Genomic DNA, 22,205 nt, shown 5'->3' with positions numbered 1-22,205 from the left:
GAAAAGTAACTTGAGTTTTTTCCTTGCACTAGAATTTTGAGTAATGCATAGTGGATGCCCTAACACCGATTGCTGCTTCTAACATGATAAAATTTAGAGCAACAATAAGGTCAATTTAGACGGTTCTCTGTCTGTCTGTTCTTCTCAGCAACAAAAATGTTGGAATACTACCAAATTGGTGAGAAAGAAAAAATTGGCAACAGCACAGCATAATTTATATCTGTAATATCTTCTTACACATGCCAAATGCAAAGGAGAACTCAATTGCCAAGGAAGTCACTTTGAATTCTCTACCTCAATTGTAGTATCTTGCAATTTCTCTCCAACTGACCGAATGCAGCCTTTCATACCCTGTAGCTGGTTTATGAGTGCTTAGAGATGACATTTCATTGAGAGTGACAGACACTACCACCAACATAGACTAATTTTATTAGCATATGCTCTATGGTGCATGATTAGCAAGAGTACAAGATAATAATCCCTATCATTTGAATCTCAGGTAAAGACATAATGAAGAACAATAAATCCCACAAAAAGAAACATTCCCATAAAAGTAAAAAGTACAAAGAATTAAGCACAAGTGGAAATGAATAGTTCCACTTTGACCCCAAGAAGAACCTTGCTGCAACAGCAAAAGGAAGAAGAATATCCAAACAAAAAAATGTAGTTTTAGATAAAATGAGAAATTTCATCACAAGTCGGACCATAGCTTAATTTTTCTATTTGGAACATGAAGGCTTAGAATATAATCTGAGTACTTCCTTCACAGCGCCCAGCCTCTCATCTTAATTTCCGCTGGTCAAGGACAGAGATAGTAACCTTGCTTTTCGGGTGTCCATTCTTCGATTTCGAAATAAACCTGATAGCTCTATTTCAACTTTTTGAACTTGAGATAGATTGAGATCTCCAATACCTAGCCTTTTCAAAACCATTTCGATGAAGACGATAATCATCAAAAGTCCGCTGGATCTCAGATTGAGTGTTCATCACAAAGGGCCCATACTGAACAACAGGTTCATTCAAGGGCTGCCCACCAATCAGAACGAATCTGAGCGACTCTGCAGACTTGTTCCAGACACCAAGCCCATCCCCTGGGCCTAAGAGCAAGAGATGGTGAGCAGCAACTGGTGAAGACTTCAAGGACCCAAAGCAACCCTCCCCTTCAATGACATACACAAATGAGTTCCAGGCCTCTGGGATGCTTTGGTGCCATTCAGCTCCTGGCTTCATGATGACATCAAGGAACATTGCCGGTGTCCTAGTGAACACTGGAGACTTGACACCAAAGGATTCTCCTGCAATAATTTTGACATTAACCCCATCTATCTCTGCCCTCTTGATGTCCTCATTGAGTAACTCCTGGTATCTAGGCTCGATCCTGTCAATGAGTTTGGATTTCAGAAATAATATTTTTGATGCCCTAAAAGGCTGCCGGGAAGAAGAGAGAAATCGATTGAAAATTTCTTACATTTTGTCCTTTGAAGATAAGTTAATCCAAAGCTGCAAGCCCCTATTGGGACCTACTCCTGCAGGCATTTCTGAGTGAACTATCCCTCGACCAGCAGTCATCCACTGAAGAAAATAATACAAAACAATGAAGAGTGAAACCAAAGCATTAACATTTGACTTGAAATTTAGTAAATCTAATAAACAGTATAAAGAATCATACAACAGTGTCGTTACCTGTAAGTCACCAGTTCGTATTGTGCCTTCATGTCCTGCAAAATCTTGATGCGTGACTGCTCCCTGAAATCCATGAATCCCAAAATCAGCTCCTCGTAATACAAAACCCCCAAACTAAACCAGGCTAAAATAGGAAGGAGGGGAGGGGCAACATTTAACAATACCAACCTCTAACATGTATGTAACAGTCTCAAAACCTGAAGTATAGAATGCAATTAGTCAGTCATGGAAAATTAAATAAAGAAAATAATGGATCGTGCCTATTTATTAACTAATTAGATGCAAAGCCCAAAAAGGACAATGACGAATAATTGATGAGATCCTTGAACCTCTATGTGGATGGTCAGGAAAACCAGCGGGAGGAGTAACTGCAAAAGCAATGACAACAGGTCAACAAAAATCCTGTATTTCATAATTTATAAAACCAATACATGACTCCAAAAACCAAGAGAGAGAAACTTACTGGAGAAATCATCCAACAGGAGAAAAGGATCAAAACGCCTCAATTCCATACTGAACACCACAAAAACCATTAACACTAGTTAGCATGAGAATACAACTAAAATATTCTGCCTATCTCCCAAGAAGGCCCCAAATGCCTCATCTCTATTCTAAGCCATCCATGCTCCCACCCACTTACCAAAAGACCAAAAAAAAAGGGAAATTAAAGAAACCGATCAATTAGTCATGGAGAACTAGAAAGGGAAGAAAAAAGAGTACCTCCCAAGGCTTCTTCTAACAAAAGCTCCGTCTCCTTCATTTTGAGGCTGAGCTAGAAACTTCTTTGCCACTAATCTGTAATTGTTAATACCAGATTCTTGATGCCCTGTTGACATGTTCTTTATCGAAAAAGGAACGACGACGCTCGTTTTAGTTTTGGTTTTGGTTTTGATCAGAAAACAGTTAAAAAGCCACCGATTGCTTATACCCTTCATGGGGATTTTGGTTTGCAATCTTTGATAATGGTTTTATAGGTTTTGTCCTAGTAACTGCCTCAGAAACTACTGGAATGTTGGCAAGGGCGGAAAATTTGATGACGAATTCTGATGCCGTCGTCAATGACTCTTATTCATAAGGTAGAGAATAATTTGTCAGGTGGGAACTCGGAAACCAGTAGGGAATGCTGTTTTCGATTCTGTCTTTTCTTTGACCTAAAGATCTTAAGGCTTCAGTTAGTAATATAATCAAACAGTTGGAGCGCGACCTATCTTGGACTGTACGCCGGCCATTCCAAACCGATGTGCTAGTGCCTTCTCCATTTCTCTGTTCGCTTTTAAAGATTAATTGGTTGACGTGTCATTGCGTTCTCAATGACGGAAGATGTAGAGAATCGAAATCTCACCCGAATAGGTAATCGAGACGAAACCTAAGTGCTCGCGTGTGCTGTCGTCACTCGTCACCCAGAAAGGCATGGTTTACACATTGCTGCATTTTGCTAAGGTGTTCGACTTTTAACAACATCTGAGTCACATGCTCGAAAAATCGGGTTGTGCTTCAGTGTTGTGCATTAACGGTGAAGCCAACGCTCGAGATTTCGATCTCGACCGTCCGCTGCAGATGCTGCTCATTTAATGCGCAACATACAAGTCACAGCGCGCATATGCATGACCACTAAATTGGCCTATGAAACTCAAAGCAAGTTTCATTGCATTTTTTTTAATTTTTGGGTAAACAGGAATCTTATTCAAAGCCAGCAGAGGTGGGGTTGAAGAAAGTTCCACCAACCACTCAGTGAAAATTTGCCGTTCTAAACCCGAATTTGAAAGGTTCTTCTTAACTAAAAAGTTCGCTGCATCTACCACCCCATGTAGGAGAGTGTCTTTATTTGTTGTCTTTGCGTTTATTGGATTGCGATTAGTGATATTTTTAAGATTCAATAATTATGATTAAACACTTAGAAAGATCAAAAGTGTCAAATAATACAAATATCACGCACCATGATTCGAGAGTCATTTAAGAAATATTCATTTTTACCGCAAATAAAATTTTTGAAAGGGTTTAGAAGTTCGGAGGGTGTTTTCTTGGTGGTTTTGTGAATAAGTTGTGACAAACTCAGTTATTCTTACTTAGGGTAAAAGGTTGCTCTCTATTGAAGTGGAGTCGGACTTCGTAAATGGAGTCTCACTTATGTCTTTTTTCACAAGTGGTATGGTTATGGCTATTAGATTGATCAATCAAACAAATGGCTGGATTGAGGTTCACCATGTGTGCCTTGAAGCGAACCTTGTCGTCGATCGAATATCCAAGGTCCATTTGCTTTAGCAAGTGGAGAAGATGTTCTTTCAAAATCCCCCTAAGGGTGTCAACTTGTAGTCTGAACCATTAAAATTGAACCGCATTGGCCCAAACCGAACCTCAAAATGGATTGTGTTTGGGTGAAGGGGGCAAAGCCCACACCAGCCCGTAATCAAACCACAACCTATATTAGAGTTTGTTGCTTTTCCTATGAAAAAAGAGAGAGGAGCAGGCCACAGAGTTTAGTACTTTTATGTGTGAATAACTTTTTTGGATATCCTTGTTTGGTATGTTGTTTATTTATTTATTTATTTATTATGTGATTATGTTGTTTATATGTTTACTTGTGTTTATGAATTTCCAAAACCTTTAAAAAGAATCATCTATGCTGATTTTAAGGTGTAGCTTGAATTTGAAAGTGATGAGCATATTCTTCTTGTTCAAGTATTATGACAAAAAATGTTCGATTACAATGCTCATTCGAATGCCATTTAAAAAGTTTGTGGTTAATACTCTTCCAAGCATCCTCGCCAACAGAGTTATCCAGTTGTGCATATGTGTTGTCTTTTTTTGCTTATTAGTTAGATATATGATTTTATTTTTACCATGTTATATAACAACACATGATTTTCTTTTTACCAGTTATATAACATTGTTGTCTTATAGTTTGTTATAGTCTCATTGTTTCCAAAGTCATTTAATTTAGTCCAAACTGTTAGCCCAAGCCATAACTCAACCCGAACCCAAACCACACTAAACTGAAACCAGTCCGAAAAGTTATTTTCCTGAAGGCCATATTTGGGTTGAGTGTTTCTCAGCCCAAAACCGTTAAGCCCAGTGCGAAACCACTCAAACCTCACCATTGACACCCCTACCACCCCCCCCCCCCAACCAAAATTTTGGAGGTCCTTAGGCTGATTGTCCTCGGGATAGTCTAGTCCCTGTTGCATGCTAGTTCTTATTTTTTTCCCCTATCTTTTTATAAAGAAAACAAAACAAAACAAAAAAATCCCATCCAAGGTCTTATGTAGACAATAAAGCATGCAACATCATCCACCTTTTGGGATTTTTTAAAAACTGATGTATCATGTATGATATTATTTAGGTCTAAATAGTTGCTTGCTTAGTTAGTTGATGGTTTGCTAGTCAAATGCATGCGGCGCCAAGAGGTTATCTATTGATTCTTTTGTTTTATGTTTATTATGTCGTATTAAATATCTTTTCTTCGGCATTTTAATTGAGGGTTTTTTTCTAAATCAACAAGTAAGCAACAAAGAACATAAATTTTGATTTCACATAATTTTTCCCGAATCAAGCAAGCAAACAATCAAGAAAAAAAAAGTTCAACTTGGACATAATTATGTTGTGGTCAAAATCACATAAAATTAAAAAGAGAGAGAAAAAAAAATTTCAACAGGTCCTACTGTATAAAAGTCCCAAACCAGTCTGAGAAGGATCAATTCAAGCTGAGTTTTGATAATACATACACCTATATGAGAGTATTAGAAGTCTAAGCTTTGTTAGGTAATACTGAATATCTGATTACTATTTCAATCTCTATATGAAAATTGCTGAAGATTTTTGAATTTTTAGATTAACCCAAATGCTCCACTATGCACTGTTGAAGTATGTTTCAGAGATAGACATGAACTATAGTCAACCTTCTTGAATTTTTCTTATTTGTCAACAAAAGGGTTAGTAGTTTGTAGACTGCTTCTAACCTTAATGCCTTCAAGAGCATCTGAATCAGTTGCACCAAAGACCAAAAATGTTAGACATTTTGTACATACAATGAATATAAGAAACTTGGACAAAAAAAGAACATAAGAAACTTGCATATGTACAAACCTAGTTGAACACAAATCCTGTGGGACCCACAGGTAACAAATAATAATAAAAAAAGGAACCCATCACCCAATCCTTGGGTCCCCTGTATTTATGGTGGTATAGCTATCGGGGAGCACCGTCGACGGGTAGCTGATCCGGACTTGGAATCAGTGTCAAGAATAAAACTCCACCCACTGTGCACCTTCTATTTGCAGATGACTACATCCTGTTCTCTGAGGTTAATCTGGACCACATATGCATGCTTAAACAATGTCTTGACATATACTGTAAGGCAAGTGGTTAAGCTCTCAACTTGAAGAAGTCAAGTCTAACATTCAATCCTAACACACCTCGGAGATTCAAGGCAGGGTTCTCTAGAGTTTTGAAGGTTAAGTATGGTAATGGGCCATGGAAATATTTGGGGCTTCCCATGGAGCTTGGGGTTCCTAAGGCTGATGTTTTTAAGGAGCTTACTCAGAAGACTTATGGTAAAATTAAAAGGTGGAAGAACTCTCTCCTATCTGCAGAGGGTAGAGTGGTGCTTGTAAAATCTGTGGCCGGATCCTTATTACCTATACAGCATCACATTTTTCTCTTCTTATATCTCACCATGAAGAGGTCAAAAAAGCAATGGCCCAACGTATTTGGGGGCAATTTAATGACACAAGGAAGATACATTGGATGTCCTGGGATAGATTGTGCAAAGCCAAGGACCGAGGAGGTTTAGGAATTAGAGATCCATCACTTCACAATCAAGCTCTCTTGGCGAAGGTGGTGTGGAGGCTCTGGACTGAACCCAACTCACTTTAGGCCAATTTTGTGAAAGCCATTTACTTCCCCTGAAGTGATTTCCTTCAGGTAGAGGTTGGTAGAAGCCTCTCTTGGGCGTGGAGAAGTTTGATGGTGGGGTGGAAGGTGATGCTTAATGGTCTGATTTGGAGAGTTGGAACCATATCACAAGTTGATGTGTGGGAAGCCCAATGGTTTCATCCTTCCCCACTGTAAGGTCTCAACCCCTCGGCTGGATGGTTGTTTAGTGTCAAAGGTTGAAAATCTCGTCGACCTCATTCCAAGGAAGTGGAAAGAAGACCTTCCAGCAACTATTTACAGCTACTGAGGCTGCAACTACTAGGAAGATATTATCCCTTTGATCCCTGGGAGGATTTCTTGGCGTGGGGTGCAGCTTTAAATGGATCCTTCTCGGTGAAATCTGCTTATCACCTCTTACTCAATCAAAAGGATTGCAAACAAGCCCAACGCCCCTCTTCTTCTAGGCGACATGCATTGGAAAAGGTGAGCAATAAGGAGTGGAAACTTACATGGAAATGCAAGACCCTCTCCAAAATTAGGAATTTTTTGTGGCGTATATGTGCTCCGGGTCTTGCAATGGCTGAGAATCTCATAATCAGGCTAGTTCTAGTGAAGTTGGGGTATAGATGGTGCAGTGCTGGGATTGACTCGAGTGATCACGCTCTGTTTCAGTGTAGCTTCTCGGTGAAATCTGCTTATCACCTTTTTGCATTAGCACAATCAGAATTAATGTATAGGCACTACTCTGTCAAGGTTGAAGGTTGCTAAGTATCCCTTTTCCATTCATTTTTTTCTATGATGGAATAATTCATATTTTGATCCAAGTATTTTCAGATTTAATTCTTCTTAATTTAACAGAAGCATTACGCTTAGGAGCCAACATTGTGATGCAAGACAATGTGATATTCCCATGATGTAAACATACTTGATTCATTTTAAGTACGATCAACCATGGCAGAATAAGATGCAGAGGAACTGTAGGCTGTGTTGGATATGAAGTCTCTGTTCTGGATATATGTGATGAATTGCCCAGCAAGAAAACAAGAAGCATTGAGTATTCTAATGCATTCTAAACCCAAATCTATTATAAAACTGTGTACTGCACAGCAGTAGCCTCTATTCAGAACCCAAATTATTGTGAAATACCTTACCTGTATCAGACAAAATAATCTAAATTCATGTTTCCTATATTTTTCTGTTTTCCCTGGAGGCTGGCAAGGTGAGAAAGGGTGATCTGTCTCTATTATTGTCTTCAAGTTCAATTCCATTGGTTATTGAACTCTTGTTTGAGATAAATGAAGAAGGGGTATGTGTGCTTCTGTTTCAAAAAAACATGAAGGCATAAACAGTTACCAGGTAACTGGATTCAATCCCAGGTTGCCAAAGTAGCACTTAGCTTTGTGTCTCAACGAATCCAAATTGCCATGGAAACCTATTGCCTTGTATCAAATGGTACAAAGTTGAATTCAAACTCTGATTTAGTTATCATGAAAAGTACGAATTCTAGCGTGTCTCAAAATGAATAGCAACCATCAAGAACTTTTCTTTTAATGGAACAAAAGAGTATACATGTTACAAAGTATGGAGAGTACATAAGGAAATTACATAAGCATTAATATAAAATTTTCAACAAAAATAAAGAACATGACTCATATATTGAGCCTCTAAAAGAAATTGTTAATCTCTAGAATTGAATATTCCTGCTTTTCAACTGTATATGCAAAAGCTCAAGTGTAAACTTTTCTAGCATGCTTCTTGTTTTCTTCTTTCCATTTGAGATTGGTTTAGACTTCAGAACTCCAATGCCTGGCATTTTCAAAGCCATTCTTGTAGAAGCGATAGTCCTCAAAGGTCTTCTGGATCTCAGATTTAGAGTTCATCACAAAGGGTCCATACTGAACAACAGGTTCATTCAAAGGTTGGCCTCCAATCAAAGCAAACCTAATTGGTTGGCTTGATTTGTTCCACACTTTAAGCCCATTCCCTGGACCCAAAAGCAAGAGCTGACGAGGTCCTGCTGGTGATTCATCTAAGGATCCGAACACACCCTCTCCTTCAAGTGTATACACAAAGGCATTCCATGATTCTGGGATGCTTTGAAACCATTCAGTTCCAGGTTTTAGGGTGAAATCAAGATACATTGCTGGTGTCCTCGTGAATACTGGAGACTTAACACCCATGCTTTCTCCTGCTATGATTATGACCTCAACCCCGTCTGTCTCTGCTGTCTTGATATCTTCCTTGACCATATCTTGGTATCTGGGTTCAATCCTGTGGATCAGAAATTGGTTACAGAGGCTGAATGTGGATGTACACAAGAAGCAATAGATATTATGAATAAAAGACTCAATAGACATCAATAACAGGATTTTTGTGGCTTACATTTTGTTTTCAGATGATAAATTGATCCAAAGCTGCAATCCCTTGCTGACACCACCCCCTGCAGGCATTTCTGAATGAACAATACCCTTACCAGCAGTCATCCACTGAAGAATATGACCAAAGAACCTTACAGAATCAGACCCATTCAAGCATATTGTAATTCTAGAAACAAAACTAATTAGTAATTTATTAGAATCAATACCTGTACATCACCAGGTCTTATTGTACCCTTGTTTCCTGCAAAATCTTGATGAGTGAATGCTCCCTGCAATTCATTGACAACCATGGATTCAGTTATCAATAATCCAAACCCCACAAATTTTTATTTTTGAAAATGAATTAGGAACCATGGGAACATACCTCGAGCATGTATGTGACAGTTTCAAAACCTAAATGAGCAGAAACTAAATTAGTAATTAGAAATGAAGAACAAAAATTAATGTACCCAGAAAATAAAAGGACTATCAACACTACTGGATGGAGTTCTCAAACCTCTATGGGGATGATCAGGGAATCCAGCAGGAGGAGAAACTGCAAAACCGATACCACAATAAGATTCTGTATTTTTTGACTTCTACAATTGAAATATTAAGGAAACCAACGGCAAAAAACAAAACCTACCAGTAAAATCATCCAACAAGAGGAATGGATCCAAACGATTCAATTGCATACTGAAACCAAGAACCCACACAAAGGAATTGTCATAGTTAGCGACCAGAGTATGAGAAATGATCAACCGCAAAGACCCAGAGCCCAAAAGTGTAGGAAAGCAGAAGAACAAAACGAAAACGGAATTAAAACCTTCCAATGCTTCTTCTAACAACAGCTCCATCGCCTTCATTTTGAGGTATGGGAACGACCCTTTTCAAAATCGATCTGGGTTTGCTAAGAACAGAAGATTGATCAGTACTGCCTGAAGACATCTTACTATTGATTTTGGGAAGAAAAGAATGAACGATTATTGCCCAACAAACAAAGCAGAAGAGAACAAGTAAGTAGAAATGAATTGGGGAAAACGTTGGTAAGTAACGCTTATAAATAGATTTCGATTTCATATGAAGGATTCTCAATGCGAATCTGCGAATGCAATGACAATCTGTTCGTTTAAATAATTGAAAGCGTAGAAGAGAGTTTAAAATATGTCAGAGAGGATGGGATGAACGCGTGGGGAAGGCCAAGTTGACGGCCAAACTACCTATGATGAAGATGTCACTCTCACGTCATGATGGCGTTCAAGCCAACATAGTTTTGAGGAAGTTTTTTTGGGGAGAAATTTCTTGAGGAACTCAGGAATTTAAGAACAGTAATAAGTAATAACAGGTCTTTTGTTTTACCAAAAAAATAAAAATCATTGTCTTTTATTTTCAAGAAAATTAAAATCACTCGCTGGATAAAAGTAACTTTACCAATAAACCTCGCACCAACCATGGAACAACCTTTCGCACTCGCTGAATTTCGGTCGTTTTGGTAAAAGGCAAATCAAAAAATGAGCTGAATTTCAAAAATACAAAAATATTTCTGAATCAATCGATGTATCACCAAAATATTGATATTTTGCCGATTTTTCGTGATTTTTAGGCAATTTCTCTCGATATTCTATCGCAGAATTTTCAAGATCAATGGACAATCTTGCCACTTTTGTCCCAATGATTCAAGACTTAAAAGGGAATGTGCCAAATATGATTAAGGAGGAGAATCTAGATAGAATAATTTTTAAAAATAATTCAAATTAGAAAAGACATTTTATAGCAAAATTTTCAAGATTAATGAGCAATTTTACTAATTATATTCTAGTGATTTAGGCCTCAAAAATCAATGTGTCAAATGTGGTTAGGGAAGAGTATATACATGAAATAATTTATGGAAACCATTTAAATTATGAAGGTATTTTGTAATGGAATTTTCAAACTCAACGGGTAATTTTTCTAGGTCTCAAAAGATAACATTTTAAATTTGGCTAGGAATGAGAATCTTCATGAAAAATTTTATAGGAAATAATTCAAATTTATCAAATATTGACATCAAATTAGGATAGACACCAAATTTGGGCCCCAAATGACTAAAATACCTCCAAAATGTGTGGTCAAATTTGGTAAAGTTTCGGTGAGATTTTGCCAGTTCGACGAATGAACTTTCGTTCCTTTTGACACCAACATGGGATGAGAAAAATCATTTTACCCAGGTTGCAACTAAAGAAATTGGACAATGCATTTTGGATTTTTTAATTATTATTATTTTTTGATAAGTCATTTTAATTAGATTCAATTTCTTACATTAATAAATTAGATAAAAATTCAATCCTATGGAATGAATGGCTCGAGCATAGGGGAAAAATACTAGCAATGTTATTTAGAATTAATTAAGACATGCGATGTAAAAATCTAACCCAAGTTTCATTGGATTGCTAAAACAAAGAAAGAGAAATTTGGGCACTGGCAGATCCTTAAATCTGCGTTTAAAACATCCCCAAGGAAGGGGGAGGCTTTTCAGGCTAAGCATGTTTAGAAACGCCAAGTACAACCCAGGCTTCAGCTAACACCATATGCCTGTTTCTTGGGATATCAGTAGAGGCTTCATATGCAAAATGGAGACCTTGGAACTAACATCTTTGTAAATGGCATTCCAAATCCAGTCTATAGATTTGGATTTGATGGTCCATCCATGGAAGTTTCGGTTCATTCAAATGTGAGAAATGTAGGCGCCAAGAAGAAGCTTGCCTATGGCATCAACAATTGAGGAGCCCCCAAATGTGGAAACAAACTAATGCACTTTATGTCAACAAGCCGCAAGGATGAGGGGCCATTTGGGTCAAGATAAGGAGTGGCAAGGATGAGGGGCCAAGTGGGTCTAGAAAAAAGGAAAGCAAGCAAAAAACAAGAGTTCAATCCCCGCAAAAAAAAAAGCGATAGTTTCCTCAGTGCAAAAGATACATGAGAAGTTGGCTTGAAAGTTTCAGTGGATGAGGGCTTGGGTAGGAAGGCAATAGGAAAAGATTCTCCAGATGATGAAGACTTGGCGGGGGATTTGGCCTTTGAACCAAGCGAATGAGGATCTTCAAGCAAATAAATGGAGGGATTTATGTTGATAATGTTTACTTATTATTATTTTTTTGTGGATGAATAAATAAATTCATTATCAAAAGAAAAAAAGGTAGGGTTGGAGACAGACAAAATACATATGGCACAAAGGGTTGGCCACCAAAATTGAAGATAAGAGAGGCTCATGCATAGGCACTAAGTTAATAACAAGACAAAGTGAGCCCGAAAGTATAGCAGAAAACAAAATAGATGAGTTTATTTTTTCACTCTATTCTTTTTCTTCTTTCTTGGTAATTTAAAGTTGATGATGAAATCATCAACCACTTAGTGAAACCCCTTTTGGCACGAATACTTCTTCTACAGTCATTGTGATCGGAGATGTACAAAGGAGAGGAGAGATGTCAGTCCATATAACGATCTCAATGGAGTTTCTGTCATACAACAAAGGATCATTATTACAAGATATGGGCTGCCCACAAGAAGGGCAGATAGAGTAGAGAGGACCTGAGAGGGAAGCAAGACTAGAGAGATGGGGGAATGTGAATCATCTTTCCTGAAGGGAAGCACTTTGTGCTCACCCGATGGTTTTACAACCACAAACTATGTGGGGCCCACAAATAACAAATAATAAATATTTTTTTAAAAAGAAAATTATCACCCAAATCTTGTTAGGCCCCCTTTAATATGTGGTCAATAGCCATCAAGGACCACTCACCCTACGGGGGAGATGATCAGGGCTCATTTGGGGGCTTGGGGGGTCAAAGGAGAGGGAGAAGAAGCATGTTTACTCAAGCTTTCATTGACCGCTTTGCTGATGCAGGCATGATCAAACGAAGATGTCATGCACTTTTTTCAAAATAGAAAAGGTTAATTGCTTATATCCTTAATAGAAAAGGTATTGAGATAAAGTTATAAACCATTTTCAAAATTAATTTGAAAGAGTCAAAGATGTTCTATACTGATGTCATTATGAAATATGTTATTACCTCATATAGTTAGGCCAAGTATATCATGAAATGTCATTTATTATCCTCACCAAAAGTCCATGTCATAAATAAACAAGATTGGCAAATTTATTGACACTTTTAAGGGGTGGTCAATCTATGTGATTACTGAAATATTTAACCAAATATATTATGATATGCAATGACCAACACCTCTCTAGCACAGAAATCAAATTCAATTTTCCTGGGTGGAAGTCAAGGTGTGTGTAAACTATAACATGGATGAACTTCAGATCCAAAAATAAAATGGCAAGATTTAACTCTTCTTGCTTTGGAGACATTAACATTCCTTAATATTTCATCTATTTAAGGGTTTTAATTGATGGTCAGTTGGTCACATTCATAGAATATTCAGATCTCTTTCTACCATTTTTCTTTGGGTGAGGTTTGGAAGAGAAGAGATAGATCTCAGTGTTGATACATTCACAACATCTCAACTGAATTTAAAACCAAGCATTGGAAGACATTTCAAGGCTGTAATGTCAAAGGCAATCAGGAAAATGGTGGTGGTTGTTCTATGAAGTTCCTGATTTGATCTTTTAAGCCACACAACTATTCAAACAAACTATACTAGATAAACAATGCCCATTGCTGCAACCGATGATTCATTCCTGCATTTAGTTTCAAACAACTGAAGAATAACTTAAGTTATTGATTTCAAATACAACTGTAAGATTCCTTTTGGTAAAATTTTCATATTGGTACAATGGTACAGATAAGATGAATGGATTTATTTTTCAACAAATTGCAGAATCAAAAACAGAAAATTACATTGTATAGGTAGTAGTTGCCTCATAATAAGCTTTATTCAACTCGTAGGATACAAAAAAGATGAATTTGATGAGATTTATTGCAGCTTTATCTTTGATACCATATCCTCAACCCTCTGAAAAACAGCAAAAATGACAACAAAAAAACAAAAATATCAGGAAAGCATATACAAGAACAAACACAGGCATCAGATTTAAAGCGTGGGCTGTCAGCGAGACTGAAAGCAGTCTTTCTGCAAAAGCAGATTTACTGAACTGTATATCATGATCCTCCCTAAACCTCTTGGTTGGTGACAAGAGCCTTGTGCACTGAGTACATCTTTTTTTTAATCAGGGTCAAATGGAGTCTGAATGACTTCCATGCCCAAAGATTAGGAGTGATACTTTGAATGGATTCACCAATTGTTGAACTCTTTCCTAGTGAAACAATAATGAAAACAAGGAAGTTAAAGAGGAATTACTAACCATCTCAGAATGTGGCAGATACTTCCCATCAAATGTTACAACAACACGATCCTTCCCATCGACACCTTTCAGTTTATCCACAGAGCAGTAGAAATCTATGGCTGACATACTAATTACACAATGGAAAAGAAAAAAGAATTAAAAATCATCAGCCAAATGAGCCCCAGAGGTTGTGCAATCATCAGATTAAGTCTTCCACAGAATGAAAGGTGAGGTGGGAGTAGAAAGAAAAAGAGGGGGGGGGGGGGGGAAGAGACATAATTTTTCTGCAAAGTCTCAGTTGGCAATCTAATAAAATTTAATCTGAACTTTCATTTGAGAACCTACAAGAAAAAGTCCAAATTTCAACATTTTTCCAACACCCCATTAAAGGAGGAAAGACAATGTAACTTACATGCCATCACCAAAGTCCTCATTGATGATCTCCTTAATGCTCTCACCAAAATGCATAACTCCTTCATTCAATCTATAGAATTAGGGAAACATTAAAATTGACAAATACATAAACAAACAAATAACTCAAATATAAGCAAAAAGGAAATGGTTCACACTTTAAAAAAAAAAATCTCACGAATATGTGTTAGGTTTGTAAGAATTTGACTGTATATATGTTCTTATTTCTAACAGATAAGAGTGTGAGAGGTAACAGCCAGAATGACCAACTACACTAGAAAGTTGTTAACAGAGATTAATATATATTAGCAAAAGAATGAACCTGAAAAAAGGTTGCAAGATCAACAAAATTTGATCTTATACAATCTATTAGCCAAAATCTTACAATTCATGGAATATATACTTGCAGTTTACGCCCGGTGGCCTCAGGGTATAAAGCAGCACAGCAACCCCATCTCAATTGGATGTGAAGCATCCATAAACACAACCTCCTCGGCTCATGTTTAATGACTTAGATCTTGAATATGTTTCTTGGACTAGTTTGTGTTTGAGGCAAGCAGCCCACAGTCCAGGATCCAACAGGTATTAACCTATAGAGTTTTACAAAGGTTGAGGCTCTCTCTGTCTCAGAATTTTAATGTTGGTATACATCTGTTTTGTACTAAAAGTGAGACAAGAAAGTAAGTCTTTTATCTAACTCAGAAGATTGTTCTCAGAACCCTGCATTTTCTGAGAGAAGAAAACTACATTCGAAGGAACCCAAATTAATCAAGTAGTGAAGACATTAGACAAGAAATGAAATTGAATCCTACCCAACAAAATGGATGATCTGAATTTGCATGAACAAAGGTTCAGAAAGAAAACAAGTAAATCGAACCCACCCCATGCATAGAAAATCAAACACAAGATAAATAGAAAGAATAGCTGATACCCACCTGTAAATAGCAGGTTCTCTGATAATTTCAGGATCATAAGACCTCATAGGATGGTCCATCATCTCCTGGATGAGGTCGTCGGTGAGGTCTGGAAGTGAAGCCCTAAGTTTAGGGGCAGTGGAGGGCTTGAGCTGGGCTTGCCTCCTCAAGAGCTGACCCACATACACATTGGTGAGTCCGGTCTCTTCTGCAATCTCACTGTAACTCTTACCGGAACTCTTTTTCACAGCAAGAAGACGACTCACAACGCTTGCTTTGCTCTCCATTATTGCCCACACAAGACAGAAAGTAGAACTATTCACTCCTTGGCTCCAATTCAATTCTATCAATGCCTTCTCTAGCACTTCGACTCCAATTTAAATCGGATTGGAAAAGTATTTCCGCAAATAAATTAAATTTTTGGGGGTAACAGTCGTGGAAACGGCTCCAAAGAAAACCGGAGGGGCATACAATCCAGAAAAAAACCAAGGATTGACGAACCCAAAAGACGATTTAAATTATAGACAGGTGGAACCGTGGAAGTACTGAAGAAACCACAATCTCCCAAGAGTTCTTTTTCTTTTTGGCTTTTTCTTCACCGTGGAGTTATTTTCATGCTCCATCTTTTATCCTCTCCTTCTTCACACCCTTTAATTCAGTCCTCCCTCACCCTAAATAAAATGAAAACTGATTTTTTTTTTTTTTTCAAAGGTTGGATACATGAAAATTGATAACTGAGCTTTTTATTTTTATTTTGGTATAAATTCCTTTGTTTTAAACGCCAAGAAAAAAATTCCATTGGGGGCATGAAAGCACTCGTCAACCCATGGAGTGAAATTTGGTCGGAGAGTGAAATTTGGTCGGATTATTGCTCACTGGGCTAAATTATTACAAGAAGCAACAACAAAGGCTTCGTTAGTCAACTCATATTTTAGAATATCCAGTGAAACAGCCGAAGCAACATAATTCAGATGAATTATGAATTGTTTTTTTTTTTTTTTTTTAATAATATAAAATTTTAAAAAAATAATTAAAAAAAAAATGAATAAGTTGTTAGATGGCTACTTAGCTATTCGAACTTTTTTAAGCCAGAGACAAAGTTATGTCTTACATTTAAATTATATGTAATAGCTATTTCCCTAAGAAATAGTCAAGGTGATAAGCTGGTAAAGACGAACCTCAACTCCATAAAAAATTTGTTAAATGATTATTTTAGATTTCAACTATTCATTCTTAGAGGTGAGGCTGGTCAGTTATCATCATCAATGTTTATGTTTATGTCTTTGCATGGATCTCTTCATTAAATTGAAAAGGTGGAATGCTATAACTTAGCTTAGACAATTTGAAATGAAAAATGAAAAAAGAATATGAAATTTAAGATTAAGACAAAACTCCATAATGAGCGCATATTTAGGGTGAAATTAAATCAAGCGTGCTTATGGAAGATGAGAGATATCCAGGTTGAATTTGACTACATGGAAGTGACCTGGCAACATATACATTCTCTTTTGCTTGATCTACTATATGATATTTGTAAATTTCGAGCTGAAACTCACTTTTATTTGTTTTCCTTTATTATAAGAGCATGCAACACAGTTGTTGATGTTTTCGCTAAGCTGGCCTTTTTGATTGAGCTATCAATTGTTTGGCAATTGGCATGACATTAATCTAGGCTAATTCAATTCATGTCATGAAAAAAACTAATGTTCATACAAACTTTGTTTGTGAACTTAGATTTTTCAAAGGAAAATACTTGGCGCCATCCTATGAGTTTTTTTTTTTTGGGTAATCAAACTTTCATTAAGAAACAGGACAGGATTGGAATCTGAACAAAGACTCAAAATTCAATCAGAGTAACATGACTAATAACTTGGGCCCTGAACCAAATAGGCCTTCCAAGCTAGGTGATTTGCAACACAGTTGGATCTCCTAGAAACATAACTGGATCTAAAGCCCAAAAACTTACTTCTAATGAATTTGATATTTTCTATCACAGATAAAATAAATGTGGGGGAGTAGGACAGACTCGGATAAATAACTCGCAAGTAGTTGAGAATCTGTTTCAACCTCCACGAACTCAAAGCCATTCGCAATATTAAGGATCACCCTATGAGTTGGCCCTTAATATTATTGTCATATTCTGAACTATTCATTTATTAGTTAAACCCCTATCGAAGAAAAATATATCAGTAACATATCTTTCTGTTAGGAAATCACAATTAAGTGCTTGTGCAAGTAAGTTAAACTTTTCAAAAAGACAAGAATACCCTTGAATAAAAAAAACCTAAGCTCAACTCATCATTGTCTTCCTCTGCCGTTTGCTACCACTCATCTTCTTCCATTTTTGTATTTTATTGATTTATATTATTGCACGAATATTTTTCCGTTTTCCTCATCTTCTCCATCTTCTTTATTTAGAATGTACGGTAATATTAGAAATAGATTTAAAATTTTTTTAATAAATAATAAATAATAATAATAATAATAATAAACTAACTAGGACTAATGGTGTTAATAATAGAAGGTCTAACTGATAAATTAGGAAACTATGAGAATGACAATATTTTTTGTGGTAATTCGGAGGGTGGCTCCAAAAGTTTATTTTTTATTATTGGTGTTGACGTGTTGTAGATTGACTCGACCCTTTATTGAAAAAAGAAAATATAGAGTTTTTCTTCTTTTGCTAAGGGAAGTGTAAATTATTTTGTCATTCACATTAGATTTTTTTTTTTGGTATTGGTGCTTTTCTAATACTGGAAATTTAATGTCGTCCACAAGGGTTGAATCAACAACTTCTCAACTGAGAAGTTTGGATCTTTACCACTCAACCATCCATGCATTGACCATTCACATTAGATTATTTCAATTATTTGAGGACTTCAATTATTTGTTGACCATTAAATTATGAGATCACCAGTCGGACCTATGGGTTAGGTCTTCACATTCTCTATCTCCTCAACTTGGCACTACATTAGAATCCCTTCTCATAAAATCTCTTGGGCCATTCTTATATGGTTCTTAGGTAAGTTCATTTCTCCCTTGGCCTTCCCACCCAATCCGTTCTCATCCAACACCTCACATAGGTCATGCCCCTCTTGGATCCTCTGCTCTTCCCCAGTAGAAGGCACCCTCTACCTTCTCTTCAACTGCTCTCCCTCAAAAAACCTTTGGCACCTTTCCTTGCTTCCATTTGGTCCCCTCCCGTGGAAATTTTATCAGGTTCATTTCTATTTGGATGAAGAACACCTATCCATTAGTCACATCCAAATGTTGAGCAACTGATCAGGGATAGGAGGTGGTTTAATGGTGAAGTGAGTGTTACATCCATTTGAAGGATTTAATTAGTTGATTAACCTCAATATCTTTTGAAACCACCTCTTTAGCTCGTTCTATAAGAATAAATCATGGAATATGCACTTCATTTGGGCTATGACCTTTCAATTAATAAAGTGGAAGGAGATTCAAAAAACAAGCAAGACAAGGGGGAGAGGGAATTAGTTATGTATGATATTCTAACAGTACTATATGTGTTTCACATTTCTTTCTATCTGAAAAAGGCAAGGGATTGACATGTCTGCTAGAGATGACTCAATGGCCACATTCAGTTCTTGATTGAAGAAAGAAAATAAGAACTAGGAAAATTGCAAATAATAACAGAATGTATATTAATGCCGTCTGAATACACTTCACAAGACTCTTTTACAGTAAAATGTCATACAAATGTAAATAAAATCATGAGATTTTGCTCAACCAAAGGCAGAAACCAACAATACAATTACATTGTAATTAAGGATTGCAGTTCCTTTCTAATGAGCTTTATTCATCAAAAGACCAAGGTCAAACAAACAGGTGCTACAACAACGAAGAAATGCACGCCTCCGTAGGTGGCCGAAGAGGGACTCCATTGGTTTATTGCAGCCTTTTCCTTGACACCATATCCTCAGCTTTCTGTAGATTAGCAACAATGACAACAACAACAAAAAACATATCAGAAAAGAACACAACTCAGATGATGAACTAAAGTACCGATGATGCAGAATAGGAGTGGATCCTTAAACACATTCATCAAATGTAAAAATTCTCTCAGGCAGAAATCTGAAAGCAAAGAAAAAGGAATTACTGACCATCTCAGAATGAGGCAAGTATTTTCCATCGAATGTCACAACAACACGATCCTTCCCATCAACACCTTTCACTTTGTCCACAGAACAATAGAAGTCTATGGCTGACATGCTATGTACACAATGAAAAAAAAAATACATTATTCAGATGAACTCTTCCTTTGTATGTGATCAAAGTAATTTCAAGAAAGGCTGCATGATCTAATATTGAAGACTAATCCACCAAAGGAAGAAAATTAGATGAACACTTTACACTTCTCTTGTCCAGATAGAAGTAGTTGCTCTTATCATACATTATTTCCCATGACAAAATTAACAGTGAAACATGATCATTCAGTACCAGCATGGTTGACAATCTATAAATATGTAAAGTGAATTCTCATTTCCCTACTCCACAAAGCAATAACAACAAAAAGCTGATCTAACAAAGGTAAGATAATATAAACTTACATTCCATCACCAAAGTCCTCATTGATGATATCCTTGATGCTCTCGCCAAAATGCATAACACCTTCATTCAATCTACAAAAGCAGGAAATATAGGAGTTTTATAAATACAAAAAGAGAATACATAAGCAAGAGGATAATCATATTTTAGGAATTCCTCCTCAATTTATCAAAAGCAACAAATCTCATGGATTAGAAAGAATGATTGATAGTCAATAAGAAGGTAGTATTAGGAAATAATGGACCTGGAAAAAGCTTCCATGGTCAAATGAATATAATTTTCTATAGATTCCTCAGAAACATTCTAGAAATTGTTTGATTTGTGATCAAAAGCTTGCTTTATGCAAGGCAAAGAAGAGAAATCAATGATAAAAATGGAACCTATGTAGTCTAACCCCACTGCCCCATGTGTAATAAGCAACACAGTACATCGTCTTTTTCAGTTCTTCAATATGTTTCTTGGACTAGCTTAGTGTACAGGCTTGCAGCCAAGTCTCGCACTCACCAAGTATCAGACACGACTCTGAAGTGCTTGAGGAACTCATTTCTCACTCTCACACTCCCTCTGTCTTGATAGACGATTAAATAATCCTGTCTTTTATACTAGTCAAAGCAAAGGCCAAAGGGGTTTCGGTGACTGTTTTCTTTGAGAGGAGAAACGAAAAATGCAGGGGAATGTTTAGCCCTTTCAAACCACTTCTGCATGTTTACCATGGAAGTTCAGACCCAATAATTGAGAATAATCGATTTCTCAGGCAACAAGAAATGAATTTGAACCTTTATTCATCACTCACTGAATCCCAGGAATGTGAAGATCGCTTCTCTGCCTAATCTAAAGGCGTGGGTCTGTCTTACGTTCTGATTAGTTTTTCTTCCCAACGTGGTTTAATGAAATTCCCCAAACAGGGTTTTGCAGGGGAAAAGAAGTGGTGGTGTTCTGAATTTGAAAGAACAAAGCTCAGAAAGCCTAAAATAATCATATCAGTAACCCTTAATCAGAACAAACATCAAACCCACTCAACGCATAGAGAATCAAAGTCTAATAAAGGAAAACCCACCTGTAAATAGCAGGTTCTCTGACGATTTCAGGATCGTAAGACCTCATAGGGTGATTCATCATCTCCTCAACGAGGTCGTCGGTGAGTTCCGGCAGTGAAGCCCTAAGTTTAGGGACGGTTGAGGGCTTAAGCTGGGCTTGCCTCCTCAACAATTGACCCACATACACATTGGTGAGTCCAGTCTCTTCTGCAATCTCACTGTAACTCTTACCGGACTTCTTTTTCACGGCAAGAAGACGGCTCACAATGTTTGATTTGCTCTCCATTATTGGCCACACAATACAATCTTCTCTAGGGCTTTTATCAACAGAACTGTTTCAATTCAATCCTGTTAATGCCCTTGTTCTGCACTTCAATCCAATTTAAAGGGTTATTTCTATGTATTTTTTTTATTCCACCGATCAAAATCACGTTTTTTGGGGCAGAGTCGTGGAGAAATCAAAAACCCAAATCAACCTTGAAAGGACATTCTGTAATAAGGTGTAAGGTGTGCTTTGCCTTAGTGGAAGGACAAGAGCCATGCAGAAAATCCAACTATGGACTAGATTATATGCTTTTATTCTTATCAATTAGCAAAAAAAAAAAAAAATTAAGAAGGGGCAATGGAGTGGTTATTTCCATGCTTTTCTTTTGAACTAAAAATGAGGTTTGGGCATTATTTTTTGGCTCTAGGAATCAAAATCAAAGCAGTCCACAAACACTAGAGGAATGGCATGATAATGCTTGAAACTGTTAACATTGATGAAGTATTTTATTTTATGGCTGATTTAGAGTATGTTTGGCTGAATTTGTAATTATGGTTCCTCCTTAGTATTTGTCTCCCCTCCAAAGTTGTCCATCCATCTCTCGCTTCTTATTGTTCTATTTACACTAATGGTGCATGGTCAAATACATCAGTGCATGGAAACTCCAGCTACATTATTTGGAACCCAAACTCTACTTTGGTCCCTGCTAAAGAGGTTTGTGCTTCAGCTTTCTTTACAACTGCTATGGAAGCCAAGACAAATAGAGATGCTATTCATCTCAATTCTACGTGTAAACATAATAAGTTTATTTGA

General features: G+C 36.9%; 4 protein-coding genes across 4 annotated transcripts; all 4 read right to left on the bottom strand.

The window, feature by feature from the left end:
• Positions 1 to 329: 329 nt before the first annotated feature.
• Positions 330 to 3,123, bottom strand: LOC149003144 (pirin-like protein). The gene is made up of 7 exons (XM_089137077.1): positions 2,404 to 3,123; positions 2,147 to 2,196; positions 2,013 to 2,051; positions 1,852 to 1,880; positions 1,684 to 1,746; positions 1,469 to 1,572; positions 330 to 1,378 (listed from the first exon to the last, which is right to left on the bottom strand). The coding sequence occupies exons 1-7, from the start codon at positions 2,616 to 2,618 to the stop codon at positions 874 to 876; spliced, it is 1,005 nt and encodes a 334-aa protein (XP_088993203.1). The 5' UTR covers positions 2,619 to 3,123; the 3' UTR covers positions 330 to 873.
• A 4,741-nt stretch (positions 3,124 to 7,864) lies between these two features.
• On the bottom strand, positions 7,865 to 10,045 carry LOC149003143 (pirin-like protein). Its single transcript, XM_089137076.1, has 7 exons — positions 9,739 to 10,045; positions 9,559 to 9,608; positions 9,430 to 9,468; positions 9,298 to 9,326; positions 9,140 to 9,202; positions 8,938 to 9,041; positions 7,865 to 8,826 (listed from the first exon to the last, which is right to left on the bottom strand). Exons 1-7 carry the CDS (start codon positions 9,990 to 9,992, stop codon positions 8,340 to 8,342), a joined length of 1,026 nt encoding a protein of 341 aa, XP_088993202.1. The 5' UTR covers positions 9,993 to 10,045; the 3' UTR covers positions 7,865 to 8,339.
• A 3,527-nt stretch (positions 10,046 to 13,572) lies between these two features.
• LOC149003142 (cyanate hydratase-like) lies at positions 13,573 to 16,091 on the bottom strand. The gene is made up of 4 exons (XM_089137762.1): positions 15,543 to 16,091; positions 14,609 to 14,680; positions 14,215 to 14,323; positions 13,573 to 13,865 (listed from the first exon to the last, which is right to left on the bottom strand). The coding sequence occupies exons 1-4, from the start codon at positions 15,806 to 15,808 to the stop codon at positions 13,827 to 13,829; spliced, it is 486 nt and encodes a 161-aa protein (XP_088993888.1). The 5' UTR covers positions 15,809 to 16,091; the 3' UTR covers positions 13,573 to 13,826.
• Positions 16,092 to 19,137: 3,046 nt separating this feature from the next.
• LOC149003141 (cyanate hydratase-like) lies at positions 19,138 to 21,650 on the bottom strand. Its single transcript, XM_089137264.1, has 4 exons — positions 21,148 to 21,650; positions 20,093 to 20,164; positions 19,646 to 19,754; positions 19,138 to 19,469 (listed from the first exon to the last, which is right to left on the bottom strand). The coding sequence occupies exons 1-4, from the start codon at positions 21,411 to 21,413 to the stop codon at positions 19,431 to 19,433; spliced, it is 486 nt and encodes a 161-aa protein (XP_088993390.1). The 5' UTR covers positions 21,414 to 21,650; the 3' UTR covers positions 19,138 to 19,430.
• Between the last annotated feature and the right edge of the window lie 555 nt (positions 21,651 to 22,205).

Source organism: Hakea prostrata, chromosome 10 (genome assembly GCF_041222555.1).
Source record: "Hakea prostrata isolate BN-2017 chromosome 10, UWA_Hpros_2, whole genome shotgun sequence".
In the NCBI taxonomy this organism is placed as follows: Eukaryota; Viridiplantae; Streptophyta; class Magnoliopsida; order Proteales; family Proteaceae; genus Hakea; species Hakea prostrata.
This window is presented reverse-complemented; position numbering and strand designations above follow the sequence as displayed.